At 36.1% G+C, this 15,592-nt stretch overlaps 1 protein-coding gene across 8 annotated transcripts; it reads right to left on the minus strand.

Annotated features, from left to right (window-relative positions):
- Window positions 1–2,085: 2,085 nt before the first annotated feature.
- Chn (zinc finger transcriptional factor charlatan) lies at window positions 2,086–15,568 on the minus strand. 8 transcript variants are annotated; one of them, XM_077421669.1, is made up of 9 exons: window positions 14,509–15,409; window positions 11,271–11,462; window positions 10,523–10,708; window positions 8,653–8,772; window positions 8,426–8,574; window positions 7,038–7,621; window positions 6,479–6,775; window positions 5,184–5,288; window positions 2,086–4,203 (listed from the first exon to the last, which is right to left on the minus strand). In XM_077421669.1, the coding sequence occupies exons 2-9, from the start codon at window positions 11,356–11,358 to the stop codon at window positions 3,630–3,632; spliced, it is 2,103 nt and encodes a 700-aa protein (XP_077277795.1). In that variant the 5' UTR covers window positions 11,359–11,462; window positions 14,509–15,409; the 3' UTR covers window positions 2,086–3,629. The 8 variants fall into 8 exon arrangements, with proteins under 8 accessions (XP_077277795.1, XP_077277796.1, XP_077277791.1 ...); XM_077421670.1 differs by having other exon boundaries at window positions 8,653–8,733; window positions 14,509–15,407; XM_077421665.1 differs by lacking the exon at window positions 14,509–15,409 and adding an exon at window positions 15,434–15,568 and having other exon boundaries at window positions 8,426–8,772.
- Window positions 15,569–15,592: the final 24 nt, after the last annotated feature.

The raw sequence follows: 15,592 nt of genomic DNA on the forward strand, positions 1-15,592 counted from the left end.
TTATTATACGTATTAAAATTACGGTGTACAGGAAACAGAATTTCTGAAAATTTGAAAACTTTTTCTCCTAATGACCAATCATATGAAAAATTCGTCGCACGATAAATTAACACCTTGACTGCCAAGTTGTTTCGGCTGACGTCGAGAACTGCACAGTTTTTTATAAAATATATAAGAGTCAAAATAATGTGGAAAGGGCCAATAACCGAGCAAAAGAATAGATATCAAATTAAAAATAAAATAATTCTATTTTTAATAAATCTAGTGCATTATTTTATTACTTTATTCTTTTCTAACGTCTCTCAAGCTTATTGTTAATAAAATCATTCCTAACCAAGCAAATAAAACTGTCATCCACAAATGGATGATAGGTTGCGAAAACTCACGCGACACCTAGATATAGCAGTATGCTGACATGGCAATCAAAATGTAAATATTAGCCTCAAGCATTCAAAAAATTCTAAAAAATTAATTAATTAAAATTTTGAAATGTTTCTGGAAGTACAATATGTTATCAAGCAAAAAGTATTTTTTGTTTTTCAAATAACCGGTACGTAAAATACATTATATTTCGAAATGACAACATTCTCTAATGTAATCGTACAATTTATATGAATATTATCTATATATATATTTTTTTTTCGAATTGTTATTTGTAACGTTGTGACCAGCAAAGATTAATTTTATAGTCCATACATTTTAAATGTTATCCTGAAACAGAGTATAATACATTGAACTATGCAATCCAATTTCATGCGTTATCAATGGCTAGATGTAAGATTTTTATAGACAATTCATATAAACTCACGTCATCTGACTTGATTTACAAGACAACTCGATAAACTCGCTATGTAGCTATATCCTAAACAAGGCACCTTTGTAATTGTTTCTCCCGTTGTATTGTTTAATTTGACGAATTAAATCAGTTTGTTAAAGTTTGTTGATAATTTTAGGGTAACGTTATTCCGTTGCGAGAAGCGAGGAATGTGGTATCGAACAGTTTCAGATTTCATCCAATTATCGACTGTCGACATCAGGCCGACGTTCTCTCTTAGCGGTGCTTTCAAGGTTTTACATTACTGAAAGTTCGTTAGGATAATCATTCGATGGCGAAATAATTTTCAATAAAAGGTAGCCGTTTATTCTACACGTCATAAAAGCGGATTAAATAAATTCCGATGACCGTGATGATAATGCAAAAACAACTTATAGTTTATATTTAACAATTTCTCTCTGCACAATACATATATCTGCACGTAAATATATCTTCTCTTAAAATTTCTTCTTCATTAAATTCTATCTCATCATTATCTTAATATTGTTTCAACGTTCATTAACGTCCGATATCTTTGCAACAGTTTTGTAATGCGAAGAGCCACACGGTTCTTGTTGCATTATTATTGCGATACAATAAAATTGACATAAAATGAGAAATTAGAAATATCGTATATATGTTGTTATATATAAATTAACTGTATATCGGAAACTATAGATATTATATTTTAAAAAACTATTAGCTCTTATATTTTTTCGTGTTATCGGAAATGATCAATAAAAGAGCTTATACTTTGTAGTTTTTATAAGATATAAATATTTTTTTATAATTTATTGTAACGTATTACGCTGCAATAAAATATTATTGCGCAATGGGTCAAATTATATGTTGCTCTATATAGAAATGTGCAGGAATATAGAAACCGTGGCGACAACTTTTGATTCTTATACAAAGCTTCCCGCCCGTATTCATATACTATATACCGACGTACGATATATGATTCGATATACGATTTCTTTCGCTACAATACCCGCTACTAATAATTTTTATTTATAAATTATAAAAATGAAATTATTAGATATAAATATATCCCACATTGTTATATTTTAATAAATAATTTTAATCATCTTTTTACCGCATCTATATTGCCGATTGCGCGTTGGCTAAAAATAGGAATTGTTTTTATTATACTTTACAAACTAAACTTTGAGAAATACTATTAAAAATTGATTTTAGCAAGAGACAAGTGAAAAAAAGGATTCTTTTTATAAAAACACAAATATTTAGAGAAAAATGTGAGAAATTTCATCTTCGAGTCATCATTTTATTCATGCACAATAGACATATTTCACGTAATAACGTAAACAAGATAATGTTTCTGTACAAATGCCTTACATTATACCGTAGTTTTATGAAAATTGTGACTTATACTCATCATAGACAATGTCGGAAATCTTATTTCAACCAAGGGTTGGAATTAAATTCCCAGAATTTCAGATTGCTCATTAATTTTTGAAAAAAGATTGATGCAAAATATAAATAGCTGAAAACAAATCCATGACTGAGGAGTTCATAAGACTGATTATGACATCAATTATCAAAAGCGATCTTTCGTATTACTCTTTTAATTTTATATAGAAAGTACACTCGCATACTTTCGCCAATGCTTCGAAAAAATTATTTACATAACATTTATAATCAATTTGAATATCTTATCTAATATTGAAGCAGTTAAAACTATTGTGGAAAAAACATATTTACATTCTTATGTACGTTACGTTAAAATACTTTCAATTCAGACTCATATCACACGTACGATATCTGTCTCTCAGAAGTAACAATTTCATTTTAAAAATTATTATTGAATTTATATATAATAAAAGAAATATAATCATCAGAATATGTTTCTTAGGAACGCACCTACCGTTCACAGTAATTTCATCATTCTTTGTAAAGTTCTAAAAATGAGACAGACTTCGTGCATCCTTTGCTGCCACTCTCTCGCTATTTCGCCTTTAAGAGGTTATTTTGCCTTGAAAATACAGAACTTATTCTGCAATTTTCCCATTCGGAGAACTGAACTTATTATGTCACAGAGATGCACAGAAAAAAAGAATATTCTTGATTTGAAAATATATCTAGTTTTAATGTGGAAATCTTGAAATGAGATTATATTGCGTTAAACGAAGAAAATTTGCTTGAATAAAGTCATTATAGAGTTCAACCAAGAAAAAAACGTTAAAATTTCTTATAAAAAGATTATAATAATCTTGCGTACAAAACAATCTACATTTTTTTATAAGAATTTCGACTTTTTATTTCGACATATTTTTTTTTGGTTGAACTATGTAATCAAAGGGAAATAAATGAGGCAATCGGAGCCAAGCGCGGTAATCAATGCGCAAACTATAATTGAACTATGTATAATGACTTCAATCAAGCAAATTTTCTTTGTTTAACGCAATATAATTTCATTTCAAGATTTCCACATTAAAACTAAAGATATTTTCAAATCAAGAATATTCTTTTTTTTCTAGATACGTTGTGCGAGCACGAACGTCATCTTTGCAATAAATTAAAATATTTCTATCTTGCGAAAAAATCTGAATCACAAATTCTCACGTCAAAATCTCCTGCAGTAAGGTTTATTCTTTACATTAGTCAGAAAATTACTAAATATATATCAAAATTCAAATTCTGTGCGTCAAGTAAGTACGTCAACGTAAAGTTCGTCAGGTTTTTTTTTATGAAAAACTGTGATTTAAATTTATTTATGATTTGAATCGAATTTAACTTACAATTAGTTAAAAATTACAATTTATACACTCTTGGCCATTTCCAGCCTCTTTTGCTGTTATCTATTATATCTATAATTCGGGTTAGTGAAAAACGTTGCTTTAAGCGTAACCGAGGAGACGGTCGATGCCAAATTGTCTCTTATCGCTTGATTCTTGGCCGCCCAAGATCCTCGTTTATGTCGCCACAACATGTGAAGTGTCAACGAAGCTCTACTGTGATATGGCCGATGAGTCTTCCCTCGTGCAGGCGCATATTTCGGGCACATGTGACACTTAAACACTCTCTGCGATGCCGATCTCTGCTGTGACTGAATACTTTTACTATTAATTTTGAATTTTTGTTTTCTTACATTTTGGAAACCTAAAGCAGGTATCAAATAACGCTTCTGATTTTCACGATGATGCCATACTGATGTGACTTTTCTTGGCTGGCTTTGTTTCCGGGATCGTCTGATTCGATGATTTTCCTTCTCGTCCGGCCTACTCTCGGATTCCTGTGACGATGGTGATTCCGAAAGTCGATCACCGACTTCGTCAGGATAGTAGCTGCTGTAGCTGCTGTAGCTGCTGTAGCTGCCGTAGCTGCCGTAGCTGCCGTAGCTGCCGTAGCTGGTCGATGGTAGCGGGTCACTGCATGTAAAATCACAATTAGACGTATCGGTAGCGCCGATTCTACCCCCGTTATTGTGATCGTTCAAATACGACTCAAGCTCGTCATTCCTATCGCTCTTGAAATCGCAGACGCGACACACATGACGAGGTCACGACTGCGTGCCTCGCGGTTACCGTTGCTTCGCACGACATCGTCGTCGTCGTCGTCGTCGTCGTCACCGTTGGTGCCGCCTATGCGACGGTGCGACCGCTTCTCCTCCTCCGTGGGGTATGCCATAGTCGCTGCAGTTGCAGGGGACTTTACCATCTCGTGGCTGCAACCACCGCGGCACTGTTCCATAAGTTACGTTCGCGTCATTTTTCTACCAACGTACGAGTGTTCGTCGTAACACGACGTGAGAGAAATAAAAACTGTGTAACTAGACAAGGGTACACATCCAGCAATAACAGCGCGTATCAGAATCGCGCGGCTTACGACATCGAAAGCAAACGAAGCGTGCACGTGATGACATACGAAATCAAAAGATCTCTGTATGTTTCTTAAACTAAAAATAATATCAAAAAATGACGCCAGAACGTAACATAAAATATAGGAGGAGGAGTGGATAATGACGCGCGAGATGACGAATCGTCGGACCGCTTCACGAACGGGTTACGATTAATGTATGTGAGATTTTGCATTAGATGCAATTGTCACAGAAAATTGTAATATCATCGGACGCTTCATAAATCGTCTGCACAATAGCAGACTAACGATCAGGACCAATGACAAAAAGTTAGTGCATATACGAATCGTGACCCGTCGTCGAATGCGCCAACATTAGCCAGATGAGCGAACGTAAAATTCAGAAGAGCTCGTCGTTTAATGCCGGTACGGCATTCATCGCGCAATTAATGGTAACCAAAAAAGGGGGAAAACGCAACAAAATGCAATTAATTGAATAAACAAACGGAAGCCGAGTGTCACATGCAGCGATGATAAACGCCATGAGACTTACCCGAGTATGGTGCTCGGTGGTATCACAGTGGTAGCAGGTGCAATTGTTGGGGCTGCCGGTGCTGGAAAAACTGGTGGCCCAGGTGGCGGTCGTCCTCCCACGGGACTAAATAATCCAATAATGAGCAATAAATAATCGCGTAAATTATTCACGTCAGAATGTTGATGCTTCAAACTTCTGAGAAAAGATTGAACTTGGAAATTTGCAAATATTCTCGTCGTGCGAAATTATATAAAGAATTCATTCATCGATATTTAAAATCCCTAAGCCCTAAGAAAAAAAAAATATATATATATATTACATTTTTTAAGCCCGCAACCTTTTATATTTGTGAAATGATATATTTTAAAGCAGATATTTTTTTCGCCTTTGTATAAATAATTATATTTATATGTAATTTTCAAATCACTTGGAATTATTCTTGTCAACAGTTTTATGTTATGATGTTTAATTTAATTTCGGTATAAAAATAATTTACCGCGATCCGAATCGATATTCTAACATCCCGATTTTTTAATGCACAGAGAATGAATTGAAATAGTTATGCACCGTTATCTAGTGCTGATTAAGTTTGTTAATAAAGTTTCCAAACTCTGATCGAATAAAAGAAATTAGACATTGCTCATTATACAATGCAATTTGCAATGTATAATTACATGTTGTTAAATTAGTTGACAGTAATTAAACATTTCACTCGTAATATTATCACAGTTACTCGTAATATTATTTTTATTGTAATAGCAGAAACACATCACCACACCACCGAATATTACTACTACTAATACTACTACTATCGTCATGTTCTAACTTTAAACTCGTATGCTTTTATCGATATCAACCCTGCATCAATCTTGTGGAACTTGTGAAACTTTATTCGCAATATGTTAAATTGTTTAGAAACAATTTCAAGGCTTTTATGTATTTTAATTTCTCGCAAAATGTACAACAAATCTGTATGGAAATTAAACATCAACATTACTTTTGCATCAAAAATTGTCTTGCATATTTTATCAAATGCAACTAAATGCATAAATAATTCCATCAAATTTTACTATACCAAATACAGTCATACCCCGCTTCACGTTATCCCTTAATAGTATATTACACTACAAGGGCCGAAAGTTAAATTTTCGGCCCTGCGCGTCGTGATGCCCCGAGGCGAAGCCGAGTAATATGTACAATCCTACTCTTTCCACCTTAAAATGTACTCCGTTTAATTCACTTAAAGTAATGACTTTGAGGAACGCGTATCTAACGTTAATCGAGGTATGACTGCACACAATTAAGAATCTTACTGCAAAGGTTGCTGATGACGATTGCTCGGTGGTGGTGCGTCCTGAGTTGTTGATGTCGACGGCACACGATGAACATGTATTTGATGTAATTGCAATTGATTCGCATCATCGCCGAGAAACGAACATCTCGAACATTGCCTTCTATTGTGCACCTTCAGAACATGTGTTGCAAGCCGCTCAGCGCGTGCTGCTTTGTACTCGCACAAAGAGCACGCAAACGGCTTCGTGTGAGTATTTAAATGACGCTTTAGACACCAATTATCAACTCCGGTCCATGAACAGTACACGCAGGTGTATCTTGATATCAAAAATTTTAACACGTTAATATAATTTCGCTAAATTCAACTTACAATGCTATGAATGCGCGAAAAAGGACTTTATGCCAAACATCGCGTTTCGTTTATTCGCGTATAAGCACGAAGATTTTTAAATAATATAAATTTGATATATATTTAAACATGTATTTAAAAAATTACATAAATTAATAAAAAAAATAGGAAAATAACTATAAATATCAAAGCACGTAATGAAAGTAACTCGAGTTGGATATGTAACATACCTTCGTTCCTGTGTGCTCTTGGAGCCACCTTTAAGATGACTCTTACTATTACATCCGCCGTTTTGCACTCGTCTGCCTGTATTGCAATTATTCGCGTCCGATTGCACGATACTCGTCGGTGAAGGCATGATTATCGCTTGATGAATACCGGTGGTGCCAGTACCGGTACTGGTGCCCGATGTCGCAGCGTTCGGCTGTAGCTGATAGCCCTTATTGCTAGCGAAACCGAACTGATTGCTCATGTGTTGCTGTTGCGGTTGCTGTTGGTTGCTCACGTTGACAGTCGCCGGCGGTGCCGTCGAATCCTGTTGCAACGGCTTAGGAGCGGTTGGTTCTACCGGTTTTCGTATCCTCGACACATCGTACACGTGATCGCGATGCATCCTCATGAAATGTTTCTTCACGTGATCCGCACGATTAAACATTTTATAGCACATGTAGCAGTGAAACGGTTTGTCTTCGCGGTGAATGTTCTCATGTCGTGTATAAAGATCTCGTCTGTCCGTGCCGTAAGGGCAATATGGACAGGTATAACGTTTACCGCTTGTGGATGCCGCAACAGGAGAAGACATTGTGGTTGTGTTCTGCGATAATTTACATTGCTTTAAAAGAGGCTTTAATCAGGCTACATGATGTACAAATAGTACATTGCAGCCTGAAGAAACAAGAAGAAAACATAATGAAAGCATGCATTTGTAAAGACGTCTTATTTATCACTGAATATAGTGTTTGAATTTTTTTGAAATGATATGTGTGACTATTAGGCCGGTTCTACAATCAGTCGTATGTCGGAGTCGGATGTCGGAACGTAGCCGATGGTCCAATGAGAAAAATTCGTTTTTAAGAAAGAAATTCTCTCATTGGACCCATTAGCTGCGTTCCGACATCCGACTCCGACATACGACTGATTGTATATAAAACCGACCTTATTCTCTTTTAAATAATTTTTTAATTTATATAACGTTTTTAAGTCTTGTTTTTTTGAATTTATTGACTAGAGTTCAGCTTGAATCAAAACATTTATTTTAATTAAAATAACTAGTGTATCAGATTAATTATTATTATATATTTGTATTTGTTGGCATCAATAACCACCAGTTCTTTTTTTAAATACTGATTACGTTTTAACTGTAAGGATCCGTATAAAAGTGACAAGTAAAAAGAAATTTTCTTTTCATACTTGTCTTTTCACCAATCTGTTAATGTTCTTGAACGTTTAGAAAAATCGACAAAATCCTTGTATTAATTTTTTAGGAGTGTCATTTTTCAAGAATAGAATAGAATTATTTTTTTGTATTATCAGTTATATTTATTATATAATATATTATCTTGGAATATATGATTCCAATTGATTATATTATATATGATTATATTACATTATACAATACCTGTTGCAAATGTTGGGGCGCAGGGGCGGATGGCAGTTCTTGCAAGAGGAAGCTCGATGTAACCGGCAGTAAAGCCGCAGGTACAGTTTGTGTTTCTTGAGTTCTCCGAGAAGGAGGAGCCGCCCGTTCGGCGCGTTCACGGAGTCTTTCTAGATACATGACCACATCTTCCATTTTTAAATCTGTTTGCATATAATCTTTGCGTGGTGAATGATGTCTATTCCTACTGTTATCGGCTAGGATTCTCGATGGATGATATTCCATAAAGTGCTCGGCAATTTCCCGCGGACCACTCGTTATGATGTCTCCTGTTAAAGTGGATAAAATCACTTTAGAGAGAGAGAGAGCTGCAAAAACATCGATATACAAATTAAATCCATTAGTATATGATAAATTAAGTACTATAATTGTCGAACTATGTATAAGCGTTATCTTACAAAAGACCAATTTTACATTCGAACAATCAGGATACAAACAATATAAGGAAGTGAACAAATTCTCAATTAATACACGAACAGTGTAATATATATAATATTTGAAGAAGAAAGAACATGATAGGAAAAGAAAAGATTATAAGCATTTTCTATTTAAAATACCAAAAGTGTACGCTTTTTTTTGTGGTGATTTTTTTTTCTCTACCTTTTAGAATTACGTAGAAAATTTCAAGTTACGCATCGACTCTTGTTAAATTTTTGTGCAATTTACGTTAAATTCTTTCTTTTGTTTTTAACTAAAGTATTAGTATTATTTCTTCTTAATTTATTAATTTCCTTTATCCCATGTGCTATTTAATTTATTAAATTTATTTTCAAAAAGAGATTATGAACTATGATACTTTTAATAGATCCGCTTTTCTATGACGTACTAATTAAAATATCATATTTCTATCATTATCGATATCCTATCACTTCAATCTATTTGCTTATATCTGAATCCGATACTTGATGTTAATTTATTCGATATGTATGTATAATAAATACAGATTCCTTGTTCTTGTTTCTTATAGGGTAAACTCGAGTAAGATGGCCATAGAGGGAAGATGGCCAACACGTGTTCATTTGATGTTTCATGACGAGCTAGATTGAAAGAACATAGGTTGGCCATCTTTCCTCTATGGCCATCTTACCCGAGTTTACCCTACTATTTATATTTTTTCTTTTAAGAGTAAATCTATAACTGTATTCGACTTATTATCTTGCAATGTGTAAATCGAGAAATGCGGCCAAACAATGTATCATGATCGTTCATTAGCAAGGAGACTTTTCTCGCTATCTACCCCTGCTAATTAACTTATTTTTATCTTACGCCAGCTAAACTTTTTACACTATTGGATAGAAAATTACTCAACTATATCCTGTGCTCTATCGATCTAGACCTTTAAACGTGAGATTGTAAACAAGTCAGCCTCGCGAAAAATTTTTCAAAAAGGTTTATGCAACGTTATCACATACACTCATGCATTTAAATTCATTTGCTGCATATTATTATTGCAAAAATATTTGTTTGATATCTAGTCCGTCCCGCTCCGCCGTTGGGTCGAGTCTTTAGATCAGAGACAATCTCAAGGATAAGTATATAGGTCTCGCGATTCTTTGTTAATTATACTCGATTATACTTACGAATTCTTACAAACTTTATTCTATATATACAGACTAATTCTCGATTTACATCTTGTCGTTACGGTGTCCGATCTCCAACTATCGCCGGAACGGATCATCACGCTCCGATCGCTAGCCTACTCCCTACTTCCGAAAAGCGCTAGTGTCTCGATCGTCGATCCTCTATCGATAATATCGATCGGTACGCAACAATATTTTTAAAGGTGCGAATTCATGGGACGCTCGTTTCAGCGTATCGCGAAATCACGTGATTTCGCGCTGACGCTAGCGTCAAGCAAAGAAAGCTGGATTTTCTCAGCTTTAGCGTCAAAGCCAAAGCAGCGCGAAGACGCCGAAATTTTGACGCTGTTTTCCTTTTCATGATTTTCAATTGACGCCGACGTCACGTGTGGTCATGCGACCTTCTTGCCGCTGAAAATGAGCGTCGAGCGTCAGCATGAAAAGGCACCTTAACAGTACAAGAATCATATATATTTACCACACTCATCACATCGCCACATAGCTTTTCCGGCGTGGTAAGCCGCGATTCGACTTCCATCGGTTCCTTTAAGTGGTTCGTCTTCGTATGTCCAGTTTCCGTCGTCGCTACCGTCGGTACCGTTTCCAGTATCTTCGTCGTTTTTGTAGGAAACGGATGCTTCAAACTCGTTCTGTACACTCGACGCTAAATTATCAACGAAATTGTGATAAATTATATTAAGCTCTTCGTGTTAATGGCGAAAGAAATTCATCGTGCCTTTGTGAAACAAGGCACTCGTTAAACTGTATCAATCCGGTAATTGATTACCGTGAGAATAACTAGTCAGAATAAATGCAATTTCGAACGTTTAACTATAGATTGTCAGTTATAAATGGTATTTTCTTGATTACTAAACGTAGTTAACGTTAAACAATTAAATAATTCTGATAATGAATTAATTTTACATCGAATAGTTTTGAATGATAAATTGCACGAGGAGAATGCAAACAATTCCGATTGCATTCTTATGGTGAACACATGTTGCGTAAAAAAAGATATTTATTAAAAACTTACGACAAATTTATAAATAAATACTTAAATTATTTCTATTGCAGAGAGAGATTACACAACTCGCCGATATTACGCAATTTCTTCTCAATAAATACAATCAATAATTTATTTAGATAACATTTAGATAATCAGTAGAACAATATACCTACTTATTTTTAATTTATTCTAAAAGATTTTACAGAAAATCTCAACCTACTCTTATGATCAGGATCATCGCCGTAAAGTTTCTTTGTAATTTCTCTAAACATATCTTCGTAGTCGATCCTGGTGCCATTTCCTTCCATTTTAAGAACCGTTTATAACGGCCACTCACTGTCTACAGAACAATAAATCTTTTCTTTTTGTCCCTCAAAGGCAGTCTGTCTACCTGCGATGAGTCACCAAAGACCTGAACAGGAAAAAAGATTTTCTTTTCTTACCGAGTCTATTTTATCGCACGATAGTTACGAGCTCATGGTGCCAGAAGCATACTTTCTACATCTTTTACGATTTTAAGAGAATATCAAAAACAACATATCCACAAAATAAAACTACAAAAATAAAAAATTTAGAGATAAAATTAAATCTAAAAGCATACGAAAATAAAATAATTTCGAACTGGATTGCCAGTTGTAAATAGAACTTTCATTGATTGCTGATTTTAATTCTTTATTCACAACTAAATGCAAGATGCATGCCATAATAATTTAGCAACATATAAGTTTTTTTTTCATCCTTTCTTTGATTTATTTAAATTTTACGAGTTTTTTTTTGACACGTTTTTAAAATATTTTCTTTATTGAAGCCATATTTTTATCCTAGATGTAATCGGGAAATATTTTATCGTACGATAAAATAATTTATTTATAACAATTTTCTTTTAAAAATTGCCTAGAAGGCATTCTATTGGATCTGAACCTGGAAAATTCCCGACTATAATGCGGCCGTTTGATTATACCAAAAAAATTCTTTGCGCGATATATGGCAAACAACCAAATTTAGTTGAAAAATGCCATATTTTCTGTAGGTACGATGTCACGCTTTTTTCCAATATTTGAACATATTGATCGCTCTTCATCATCCTCTGAAGTAACTAGCTGCGAATAAAAACTATGTAAATTTCCATGATTTATATCTTATTTAAATTAATTTTCACGATACACTATACTATACGAACAAATTTCAAAATTGCACATAACTAGTTCTCGCGAAGGGACTATAAATAGTTATCGCGGAAGATTAATTCTCGAAGTTGTATGTTTTAAATATTCGCAGTTCTTTGAGTATTTCCTCACGATTATTCTATTAAGTATTATCTGCACGGATTGTTTTGATAACAAGTTCATATATTTACTATTGATTTCAGTAAATAACCTTGGAAACATAGGCCAGTTATTTTCCTTTATTTCCACCACATTTACGATGTTTTGGTGCGGTCAAACGAGAGTATAGAAGATTTAATACAAGATATTATTCAACGATTTTTCTGTAATACGCCTAAGATAATTATAAAAAAATTACAAAAATTATGACAAATTTGAAATATAACAAATTTAATAACCAATATATAGATATAATTATATAATTGTGTATATATTAGTATATATTAGTACACAGTTATTAATATATAATTAAAAATGTTTTTCTTTATACGAGTATTATATATTTAAAGTTATATTTCTTAATTTCATATGATCACGTGCGGATTAGCGTTAAATTCGCCAACCTACACCAGATAGTTAATTGAAATTATAGTAATGAGAGAATGATAACGTAAAAGCTTTATTATACTGATGGCAGTACTTGAGCACATTTTTTTCATGTATTTATATCATAAATAGAGAATAATTATATTCGGATTATCGGGTCTATATTTCACAAAGCGTAAGTGCGAGAATAATAAGGAGCAATGTAGAGAGAATGAGGAGAATAATGTGCAAAATTTCATAACGCATGTCTTAATGACTTCTGGGCGTTACTACAAGATTAGATTCAGAATAGTTGGACGATATGTAAAAAGTGAGTCACATGATTCGGACGGGCCATATCTCTTATGATCGATAATAGAGAAATATGGTATGTATGTGTGTGTGTGTGTGTGTGTGTGTGTGTGTGTGTGTGTGTGTGTGTGTGTGTGTGTGTGTGTGTGTGTGGGAAAAAGTATAATAAAAGTATAATGATGTCTAACTTTTTATTAACGTTAGTTTTTTTCGCAAATACAACACGATGTACTTGCGATGTAATGCATAACTGCATTTTCAAATACAATTAGATGTTTTCTCTAAATTAATCAATTTATCCTATTATAATATCTCTGCAGGATTTCCTTTTAAATTCTGAGTGATCTCATATCGTACATAAAAAAAATTTTTCGCCTAAAATTATTATACATTATAATCGATACTTAAATAAATAGAAACAATTTGCAATTTTTCTTTAAAAAATAATGCATGCCTCTCTCGAGTAATTATTAGATTTTCTAAATTTTGCAAGATGCTTGTCGATCAGAAAAGAAAATTGAAGTACTATAATATTATCTCTTGAACCGTGTCTTTATTTTTAACAAGGCAGTTATTCTCACACTATTATGTTAAGATCTAATAAGAATTGTTTAAGAATAATGTTATACATTTTTTGTATTATATTTCGATCTTTGTCTTTTCTATTTTCCTCGCAGATAGAATTTAAATTTTTATGTATTGTCGGATTTATTACAAATATGTATCCATTGATTTTTTATTTTACCTGATATTATTTCTTTTGCTTTTATGAATACCGTGTTTTAATTGATTTCGATCGAATGATGCATGCACAAAGATTTAGCACTATGTTCTGCAGGGGTGCCGACAGCATCCGGAAAGAGGAAGGAGCGAGAGTGTATTGATCGTCACGATTGCTGCTCGAGTAACTGAGAGGGGGAAACGAGCAACCCTGCTGGTAACCTCGTACTGTGTGTGCGTGCGCATATACCACGATCAGCCGTGTATATGTACGCAGAGGGGGAAGCAAGCACATTTCTGTGCGTGGAAGGGGTTACTGTGAAGAATAAATCAATATGGCCCTCCGCCACCGATCGGGGGCACGTTCCCTAGAAACGAAACGACAGATGGTGGAACGTAGAGGGTATTCTAGAGTGGAGCCTTTACATTTCTCCGCTGGTTGAGAACCTCTACTTTATGGCGCAGAGAGAAGCTCGAAGGGGGAAAAAAGGAGAGATGACACAGCGGCGCGGCGGGAACACGGTCGGTCGGTTGGGATAAAGGCAAAGACACACAAGGCAAAGTCTTCGAGAAAGAGAGAAAGAGTCAGATAGATAGATGAAGAAAGAAAGAGAGAATAAGAGAGCGAGAGAGTGAGAATAGTCGAGAAAATGTAGTGGGAGAGGGAGAAAGAGAGAGAAAGAAGACACGCGCAATGCTCCATTCAAATCCATGCGGAAATTATTGCCGGCTAACCAAGGACGTCAGGCAGGTCTCCTCCACGCCCGCGCATGCACATGTACGATCGTGCACACATATTTAACGCGATTGCACACACGCATGCACGATCGCCCGCGTACAGCCGAAAGATCCCTTCTTTTCGCTTTAGCTCTTTCGTCTCTGTTTTCCGCCTTCCGCCGCTTCTACACGCGGCGGAGCGCGCAAAATCGCCGTCGCTATCAGCGACCGTTCTCGTCCCGTTGCCGTGAACGCGTGCCCACGTCGCGGAAAGGGCTGCGGCGAATGCCGCCGGCCTGTCGTCGTTCGCGCTCGGCATCGCGTACGATATCGCGGAGCACCCGCGAATGGCCGCCCCCGCGCGCACACGCGCGCTCCCGGAACACACATGGACACCCGGCACCTCTCTCCGTCTGTCTCACCGCGCGCTGCCCGTCGAAACACCGACGAACACATGGACGCCGAGACGTCGCACATATAGCCGCGCGCTCCGCGCGTCTCGATGGGTATTCGCGAGCGGCCTATTCGCGATACACAATACGTCGGCCGCGGCAGCGGCCTCTCCTCTCGCTCTCGTTCGCGCCGCGACTCGTCATCATTCGTAGTCTCGCACTCAGATTCGGTTCTCACTCTCTACTTGTTGTTACTTCTCCCATCTCTTTTCTCATCGTCCTACTTTGCACTTTCTCCCGATCGTTCGTTTTCGGCGCGCAACCCGCTACTCCCGGCTGGAAGGAAGTGAAGCAACGTACGTCTCGAGAGGGACGTCGGGACGTACGTCCTCGGCGAAGACACCGATCGAGATCTGGTATCCTACTGACGCTGGACGATGACGACGCCGAACGCGACGGCGACTCACGGCACACAAACGCGGTGAAGATATACGGATGAGCACCGGAACTCGCGACTCGTAGGAAAACGTTGAGTCTTACAAAATGCTCACCTTCTTGTGCCCGCTAACGAAGACCAAGTGCACGACGCTGACGAAAATCGTTGTTCGAGGAAACGTTATGCTGGTTCGGTTGCAGGTTGTTTCCTCGACGGCAGTCGGGTGGCGAGTGGGTGGGTAGGCGGGGTGGCAGGCGGACAGAAGTGGGTGGCT

The sequence above is a fragment of the Temnothorax americanus genome, unplaced genomic scaffold (assembly GCF_048541705.1).
Source record: "Temnothorax americanus isolate GAGA-0224 unplaced genomic scaffold, ASM4854170v1 Scaffold7, whole genome shotgun sequence".
In the NCBI taxonomy this organism is placed as follows: domain Eukaryota; kingdom Metazoa; phylum Arthropoda; class Insecta; order Hymenoptera; family Formicidae; genus Temnothorax; species Temnothorax americanus.

Excerpts from the sequence above, each read along its gene's own strand:
- Chn (XM_077421665.1), bottom strand. The coding sequence starts at position 11,358 with ATGGAAGGAAATGGCACCAGGATCGACTACGAAGATATGTTTAGAGAA. Across the intron at positions 10,709-11,270 it reads CGATGATCCTGATCATAAGA|CGTCGAGTGTACAGAACGAG; the intron begins GTAGGTTGAGAT and ends TTGATAATTTAG. Across the intron at positions 4,204-5,183 it reads CCACCGAGCACCATACTCGG|TGACCCGCTACCATCGACCA; the intron begins GTAAGTCTCATG and ends TTTTACATGCAG.